The 10,111-nt window shown below is 26.5% G+C and overlaps 1 protein-coding gene across 1 annotated transcript; it reads left to right on the top strand.

Annotated features, from left to right (window-relative positions):
- Positions 1-3,368: 3,368 nt before the first annotated feature.
- OCT59_024118 (uncharacterized protein) lies at positions 3,369-4,904 on the top strand (the record flags this gene model as incomplete). The annotated part of the gene is made up of 1 exon (XM_066135192.1): positions 3,369-4,904. One exon carries the CDS (start codon positions 3,369-3,371, stop codon positions 4,902-4,904), a length of 1,536 nt encoding a protein of 511 aa, XP_065991240.1.
- Positions 4,905-10,111: the final 5,207 nt, after the last annotated feature.

Below are 10,111 nucleotides of genomic sequence, written 5' to 3'. Positions count from 1 at the left end.
TTCACCTTATTGAATATTTCTTTTTGTTATAATTGAGCATATATTGGAACAATATTATACTTGTAAATTTTATTATTATGAGTATGAAAAAGGTTGTGAATAATAATAGCGTTTTAGATTTATAGAGTTCATCGAACGAAAGATTTCGAAATATTGATGATATAGTTCAGATTAATTGTTGTGTCTAAGATATATTTAATCTTCCAAAAAAAGTATTTAAATTTTATTTTTAAAATATTTATGAAGATAGCCACCATCAGCATATTCCATTACTAGTAAATCATTTCGATTTTCTGAAAAATAAAAGTTTTTATTATTTTGAAATATGTTAATGTTTTTTGTGTGATAAAGTAATATTTAATAAAGTACATAGATTAAACGCAACGCAATAAAGATAATGGGATGCATTCAATTCATTCCACCGATAAACGTTTCGTCGACAGGAATCATCTATATGGTAATTTTTATAAAATTAAATATAAATTTTTTTTTTTAACATATATTAAAAATAATAACTTTTTTTTTTAATATTGTCCTAATTTAGTAATTATTAATATGTAACCTCAAACAAAATATTAGAAAAAAAATTAAAAGGTGATTGACAGTGGAGTAATTGTTAACCAGGCCCAAAGTAAGTTTAATACTCGTTACATATATTATTTATTGTTCCGGTTTTTTCCAATTTTTTTTAAATAGTAAAGTCATTAAATATTTAAATATTTAAATATAATTATTTAATAACAAAACGGATCTTCTCCTGATAGTTATATACTGTATATACATACACATGAATAAAGATACAATTTTGATTCGAAGAAAACGCGTATTTCATTTCGATCCTTAAAAAAAAAAAGGTATGAAATCGAAAGTAAATGTATAAGAATAAAATCGTCCTTCTTCTAAAAATAACTTTTTGTAAAAAAAATAATAATAATCGGTCTTAAATACTTAAAACAAACAACAATAAATAAATATAAATGATCAGATTTTATCCCAATTTTTTTTCCATCGATCATCTTATATTTTTATTATATACTTTAAAAAGAAAATATTGATTTCTAAAAAAGTAAAGTCTTATCAGAATTGTTAAAATTTTATCGTTAAATGATAGCACATGAAAATTGATATGAGCCATAAATTTAACTTTAAAACGACACATGAGAGAAATACTCCAAAGAATCAATTCAACGGGATGATAGCCAAATCAGTCAACCTAATTCAATTGTTTTTTTAGTTGACAATGATTTTTAGTTGACAATGATAAAAGTATAAGGACTGCTTGATTTATTCTGCCAACTTCTTTCATCATACTAATATTTAATATCATTATAAAACCAAAGCAAAGACCTTCTTAAGGATCGTTTACTTGAACAAAATCCATCTTAAGAAGGAAAAAAAACTTGCCAGAGTCCGTTTAAATAATGGAGAAGTTATAGATCTCTAGGACCTCATTCAATCACGCCGGCTCAGCCAATAATGATTTTACCTAGCTATTAAAATTTATCACTCTCATGCTGGTCAACATAGTGGAAGCTTAGGAAAGTGCCTCCAAATATATCCACCGTTTGTGGATGAATTGGAGATAGATGTGCGAGGACAATTGACTGACGTTATAACGTATCTGGAAAGGAAGAATAATGCAACATTCAATATTGAAGTAGGAGACGGCAGCACTGATATAATACGCAATCCCAACCCAACTAGGGTATATACTGTACAACTCCACAATATTAATTAATTTAGGTATCACTGATATTGAAAGACATGAATGTGATTTCATCTTCCGATTATCTCAGAGAACTAATCGTGACGACCTCTGATATAAGCCAGATAAGCATGCCACTTGATTGAGTAAACGCGGAAAAATTTGAAAGAAAGAAGCACACTCATTGCAATACTCTTAATATGCCAGGAACAGATACTTCTATGTTGAATATGCTGAATGCTGTAACCAACAATCAAATAAAACCAAGTTCATACTATTGTTAGACAAGAGTATTTTTTTTTCTGATACATAAAATTCAAAAAATATTATTAAGTATAGTTTATAATATAAAGCTATATTGCATTAAAAATTGATTTGAAAATTCTTTAGATCATTATTTAATATTATATTAAACGTTATATTATAATAATAATAAAAATCAATTGTAAGTCATGAATTCCACTACTTTATACTTAATTACCAATACTTTATTCCAAAGTATATATAAGTATTATTTATTTCATGGGTAATAGGGTTTTTCCCGAATGAAAAAAACTTTAGTGTTCCCCTACCCATGAAATAAATGAATAAATGGGTAATCTCCCGGAGCGTGTCACATAAGTATATAACATGTGATTACGTAACTAATTAACTATTTTAAACTAAAATTAGAGATTTCCCGGCTATCTATATGAGACTTGGGAAATATGTAAACGATTCCCAATCATTTATAAACTCAGCTAATCACTTATAATTTTCATGAAGGTAATCATGAGTAACACACTTAGTGCAATTCTATAACTTCATCGTATATTAGTGACGTAAAGATGAGAAAATAAGTCTTACGTGATACAGACCTGTATATGGAAAATTATGGAGCAGCAGAATCGCGTTACAAGCTCATATGAATTCGGTATCATGCCAATCCATCCAACGTCAAATTGTACTCTTAAATGAGTGCGCCAAACATCTCTTACCTATTATATTTTATCCTTAGGCCCTCCCTAACTCTAGTACTGTTGTATATTTAAAGGGAACGGATAAAAAAAGAGTATGAATCAAAAATCAAAACTTATAAAGCTAACTAACAATCCATCTGACCACTAATAAATGATTGTATTCGATCAGATGATCATAAAGTTCAAACATCTATCGCGTTATTTAGTTATGTCAATGCAAATCATTTTCAAGTTAATAATGGAATTTTTGATCGGCTCATGTTTATTTGTTTGATTGTAAAAAAAAAAAATCATGATTCGTTTCCTGTTTTTTTTTTTTAAAAAAAAATTTTTTTTTTTTTTTTCTCCTGTTCTTTATTTATTTATTTATTTTTAAATAAAATAGATATTTACGAGTTACAAATATCCAAATATGAAAATTTTAGAAAACTAGAAAAAAATAAATATGTATATATATAATTATTATTTATTATTTATTTTTTTTAAATATCTTACTGTGTAATATTACTGCGGTATATTAACGATTATTTTTTTTTTCATTACATTGTGTAATCATGTGTTTGAGATGATATAAATAGATTCAGTTTTTTTTTAAACAAGCCATATTTTTCGTTTTTTTTTTTTCTTTTCTTTTTTCCCTTCTTCATTAAATCAATTAAATTCTTTAAATAATTCAAATTTCATAATTCTCACTCAAAAAAAAAATGATACTTCCAGAAGATTGTATTAGAGAAATCTTGGAACAACTTTCGGAAGATAAAAGAACATTATATTCGTGTTTAATTACAAACAGAACATATTGTCAATTTGTTGTACCAATATTATGGAGAAATCCATGGCCAACATTTAATTCATTAACAAATGAATTAGAAAGAATTTATTGGAAAATTCTTGGTAAAACAATAATTAAATGTTTAACATTAGAAACAAAACAAAAACTTTCAAAACAATTTCAAATTTATTTAAATCCTTCATTATTACAAAAACCTTTGTTCAATTATGTTTCATATATTCAAATAATTCCTGTTGGTGTTATTAATCAATTAATAAGAAACAATTTTGAAGAAATAATAAATTATAATAATGGGGAACAATTAGAACAAATATTTAACAAAGAATTTTGGGAATTATTCATTAAACAATGTAAAATTAAATCTCTTGAAATACCAAATTTTAATATTTTTGAATATCCAGAATCAAAAATTCATTTATCATCACTTTCTATTTTAAAAATTTTTATTTCTTACCCTAAAGAAATGATTATTGAATTATCAAAAAATGTTCATACTTTAAAACGTATTGAAATTTTTTTAATTTATATATATGAAGATACAATGAATGATATTGAAAATTTATTTATTTCACAAAAAAATTTAAAAGAAATAAATTTTATGTTCATCGCTGGACAAAAATTTATTTTTAATAATAAAAAATCTATTGATTATCTTTCTAATTCTTTAAAAATTCTTGAACTTTGTAGTTGTATTTGTTTATCTGCTAATATTATTTCTTCTTTTATTAATTTAACTGAATTAAAAATTTTTTATCATATTAGTTTATATCATGATGAAGGTATTGAAATTTTATCTAATGTTATTTTACCAAAACTTGAAATTCTTTCTTTAGTAAATGTTAAAGGTGAACATTTATCAATTTTTACTAAATTAATAGAAAATACTAAAGGTTCCCTTAAAATTCTTTATATTCATATTCAAAAATCTTCTCCAATACCTTCTTCTTCTATTGATTATTATTTTAATATTATTAAATCAACTTGTCCTAATATTGAAGTTTTACCTATTTGGTTAATTTCTGTATTTTATTTAAAAAATTTTGAAGATTTATTAATTTCTTGTCCAAAAATTAGAAAAATTATTATTCATTTTAAATCTATTTTTACTCCAAATAATAATTTTATTCCTATTGATATTGTTTTAGCTAAACCTATTTTGATTTTATTATCTTTAAAATCTTCTATTCATTTAAATAATATTCATTTAATTGGTAGATGGAGTTTTTCAAGTTTAGATTTACAAGAATTTTTTGAATTATGGAAAGAAATGAAAAGAAAACCTTTAAAATTTGTTTTTAATAATAATATTTATTCTCATTATATTATTAGAGTATGTGAATATTATCATCAAAAAGGTGTTATTAAAAAAGGTACCATCAATTATACAACTCCATGTACTTATTATGATGATGTATGTACTACTACTATGGATATATTATCTTTGTAGTTATAAGATTTCTGTATATATACATTTTTATATACCTTTTATAGAGTAAATAAAATATTTCTTTTTTTTCTAAACACATTGGTATTTTTTTTTTAACCTGTCAACGTAATTAACGTTTAAATCGATCAGTTGGTTGCCCGACCTCCACGGAACTACGGAAATGACGGAACTTAATGGACAATCCGTCAATTCCTTAGGCTATTACACTAAAGGAATTAACAAGGGGATATTCGCCATCCGGAACATCCGCCATCCGTCAATTCCTTAGGTTATTACACTAAAGGAATTAGCAAGGAAGCATCAAATTGTTGACACCGTCATAGCACGCCACCATATCTGATGTGATTCAAGATTGACTAGAAAGTGGTCCTTTGGAGAGAAAATATTTTATTTTCTTATCAAGTAATGCAAACTTTTATCAAAAGTCTCTTCATAATATCGCATCACATAACATGTTTAATTTTGAAGTCCCTTGAGCAAGTATCACGGGAGATAATCAGTTGCTGTAAATTCTTCGGCTACTACTCCGTGAAAATTAAGAGTTCTTTTTCCCATCAGGTAAACGTTTTCGGCGAACAACAATTTTACTTTTCTACCTTCCAATTCTTCTTTCCACTTCTGTAATCAACACTCAAATAATTAGTTCATGATGCCATTAATGGAGCATATGCATTAATAAATTGTAATTATAAATTCCACGATTACAAAAAAAGGGAACTTCATTCTCGTGTAAGCAATTGCTCCTTGGTCGAACTTGATCAAGTAGCCATGGTCTACTCTTAAATGTATGATGATGCGAGAATCTTATTTTTTATTTCAATGAAAATAAAATGTACTGTATATGTCCCTAAAAAATTTATTCCGTGTTTTTATTCCACGTACATGTATGGAGTTTTACAGAAATTACGGATAAAATTTTTTACAAGAGATGTACAAGAGAAAATAGAAAAAAAATTTCATGTTGATAGAATATTTTATTTATTGAAATGATTCAATCAGGTCCACCAACAGTAACACCCCTCTAAGTGCACCCCCTTGGGGACCATAGTAAAAAATGGTAGAATGTGCACTTAGAGAGGGTGTGCATTTATAGATAGAGAGTAAAATATTAAGAGCTCTTATAAGTTGGGACCACGCCAACAGTGCACTTAAAGAGAATATATATAGTGCGTGCACTTATAGAGGTGTCACTGTATTTATTACTACAAAAAGTGTAAGGAAATTCACGTGATATGATGCGGCAAATCCATGGAATCTTTTGAGTCTAATCAAAATATAAAAATGATGTTTTATGTATTCCACTAGAATTAGCTGATTAATGTAATCTAGGACACCCGTATTAAGTAGCTAATATTATTAAATTTGTGGTTGATTTATTTGTACTTTAACGTCTAGTTGGATCCGAATGTATTTTATTCATTTACCTTCACTTCTTTGTAATTAGTTTTAATTAAAAACTAGGACTTTAATTACTAATTTTGCCAACAGAGCCCGTCGGGTATAGCATATAACACAGTATGAATTGACTATAAAATAAAAAATTTATTTGATTTCAAATAAAGAAATATTTTAAAAACCGCTCGATAAATGTGAGAAAAATAATTTAGACGCTATTGTACATACAATTAATCGTAAAGTATTTCCCAAGGCAAGTGGCCTTATTCGTCGATTAACATACAATTTATTATGTACGGATCAAGGTTCATGATTATATCTATCATACTGTACTTCATTCAAAAAAAAAAAATCTTCACGTCCCTGTTAAAATTGAATCTTGCGACATCACAGTGAATTTATATTGATATTTTTTAATTATCGAGTCCTTGACTTTTAGAATACTTATAGAATAAAAAGATTAATACTGCTCACTTTCGTCAATCTAACTAGCCCAAACTTAAATATGTTTTCTGTTAGGTAAGAATTTTTTTTAAAAAAACAAAATTAGATTCTGTTTTTCATATTTACGTTTACTAAAAGTTTTGGAAGAAAAGAAAACCAACGGTGCTCTAGCGCAGTTACAAGCAAGCATATTATAAATAGTTAAAAAATGTCACCATAAATGGCTTGCCATAATAGGTTGTCAAAGGAAAACGAACTAGAACGATAATGACTGCAACCATAACAAAGGAAGTTAAAACAGTAAACAGTTCAAAGGAAACAGCTATTACAAACCTAAAACACCAAAAAATACTATGACTGACTAATCGAAGACAGGGATCTGCTATGTTTCTAATAAACAAAAGTTATCTACAACCGTTTTGCGGTCTATGAAAGGATAAATCAAGAAAAAATTAAAATTTCTATTACATTTACAATATTACATTTATTCAAGTTGCTTTTAATAAAATCAGCCCTCTTATAAACTCTTGTTTTCTTGTCGGTATCATTATTTTTAACCGATCTTTTAACATTTGAGCAAATTGAACGTTCATCAATCTCATTTTTTTCTCTTTTCCTTTCTAATGATGCTTCAATTTCTATCATTGTATTTACAATGATATCTTTTATGACTCTTCTATGGTGTATCTATTTTCCAAACTTTATCCAGATTTCTTCTTCTTTTTGACATCTAGGGTAAATTGGTGAATCTAGATAATGATGATTTAATGCCTTCAATTTTGGATAATAAATTAGACTATTACCGGCTTAAACTATAATTACCTTTTGTATTAACAAATAATCACAGTAACATTTTAGCATGCGAGTCTACACTTGGGAAGGTAGTGACCATAATTGTAAAAGAATAATTGTCAAGCGATGTTTCGTTTATTAAGACGTGCTGATAACGGATTAAGCATTACTATCTTTAAAGATTACCGAATTTGTTCTTTACGGTAGTTTATATAAAAGGATATTATAAATATTATATCGTATTATCTTAAGCTTAAGATATTCCATCGAGTATAGTTGCGTTGCTGTGGCACAAGAAAACTATTGCCGCGGTACAAGTATGATCATGTGATTAAGGGGCTCAATATTTTATATTTAAGCCGAGTTTCAAAAAAAAAGAAAAAAAAGATGCTAGAGTCCGCTACATAAAAAAAGATTACTTTGTAATGTGCTATAAACAATATTAAAATTTTATTTATAATGTTAGAAGAAAAATCACAAAACTTTTTTTTGATAATATTTCAAATTACAGGTTACTCGAATTACATTGAATCCGAAGATTCATCAATGTAACAAGTAATCTCAGTGAATTGCCAAATTAATATAATGTTAGATATATATATATATAACTTTGTCACATTTGCAAAGACTGTTCTATCCTTCACTTTTATGAGTTGCCGCTTAGAGACCGTATATGTATTCATGTTATACTTTTCATATATATTCTAATAAACCGGTGATGGAGTTAAAGAATTAGAGAATTTTAATTTTGTGCTTACATCTATGGTCTTTATGGGTTCGAGAAATTAATATTCTATATATTTTATACTTATGGTCATCATCCGATTGGCTTGAGTTATCAGTTTATACATGTTAGGCTTGTTCTCCTTTATTATTAATATTATTCGAAAATATTTTGATGTCTATAGGAACAGATGTTGTCAAAAAGGTATGATCAATTGCATAACACCATTGTCCTTATACTTTTGTTAACAAATAGATGAACAGTTAAACAGATGATTCTCGCAACCATAATTATAATAATTATCGTAAAAAAAAAAAATTTAATCATCTCGTTAGAACACACACATTGGAAGAAAACACACAAATGTATCTGGAATTACCGCTGGAAAGAATACGCGGGTTCAAAACAGATGTATTTTCGTTATCAAAATTTGATACAAGTTTAACATGAAGATTACAACTTAATCTGTATGACAAAAACACAATTAATGAATACTAGATCCTACTTTTCTTACGATCAGAAGATTGTTTAAGAACAATTTATTTACAATTTTTCATCAGTAAAAACATGAAACTCACTCTTTATAATGCATTTTTTATATTTTAACGAAATTGATTGCATTTTAGTATCCAGTATATGTAATATAATGATTACTGTATGCCTCTCTCAATTTTTCATATATACAAATCTTTCAATCGAAGAAAAGAGATAGTCAAAGTCATAGTACAAAAAATAATTTTGCAATAGTAAATAACTCGAGCTTATTATTAATGTTATAATAAATTAATAAATTATAGAAAATATTTTTAGTTAATTTAAAATTATAACATAACTCGGATCAAATATAACGTCTGAATATCTGAACAATACGAGATTCAAAAATCTTACATGCTAATATTTATTGTAATCAATTTTCTCGTGCATTCACGAGATTAGAGAAACTTATTTAAAAAAATAAGCCTCATTTTAAATAGAGAAAATAAAATAATGCCATAGTCCTTGTAATATTGAGAAGAAAGGAGTATGAAAGATTTAAAAAATGACATCTCCCTGATGATAAAATCAATTGGAGTCATGTTTAAACTTTCTCATTAAAATATTATCGTGTGGTATTAAAATTGCTTACTAGACATCTATAGTGCAGTTAAGTGCAACGATCTAGATCTTTAAATTGGCACAAATGTTTTCTATGATAAACACTCATCATAATTCATAATTTAGTAAAAATTGATTTTTGCACTAAATATAATAAAAAATTTAGTATCATTGACAATGAATTTATAATATTTATAAATCAAACATTCGTTGAAACCTTTAAAGTAATAAAATGTGTTTATTATGTGCTTTAGAAGAATTTCTAATGATCTTAATTTATACTTGGATAATCCCGATTGAATGTATTATTTATGTTAAGTATTTTATTAACCAAACACTATCATTTTAATTAGATTTGCATAAACATGGCACATGATGCAATTCCGCCCATTTCGGCGGAAAAAAAATAAATTTAGTTTATCATTTAGATTACATGAATCAAGCCGAAAGTCGCCGAGTCGCCGATTCGGTCATTTGCCAGGCTATTTTTGAAAGCCATAAACCTAATCTATGCTTTAAAAAAAAACTCTAATATAGCATGATTTTATTTTAGTAATTTATTTTCTTCACACGTGAATCTTTTATATTTATTAGCCAAAAGAAAATTGACATGAGTAATTTTTATTACTGATAGACAAGGGATCGACCAAATTCATTATTAATCGTACTTATTTGTGGATGTACGAATTCCGAATGTTACATATAAAAAATTACATATATAGAAAACAAATTCTTTTCTTTCTTTTTCTTTTTTTTC

This window comes from Rhizophagus irregularis, chromosome 4 (genome assembly GCF_026210795.1).
Source record: "Rhizophagus irregularis chromosome 4, complete sequence".
Classification (NCBI taxonomy): Eukaryota; Fungi; Glomeromycota; class Glomeromycetes; order Glomerales; family Glomeraceae; genus Rhizophagus; species Rhizophagus irregularis.
The sequence above is the reverse complement of the archived record's forward strand: the minus strand, read 5'-3'. Positions and strand labels throughout refer to the sequence as shown.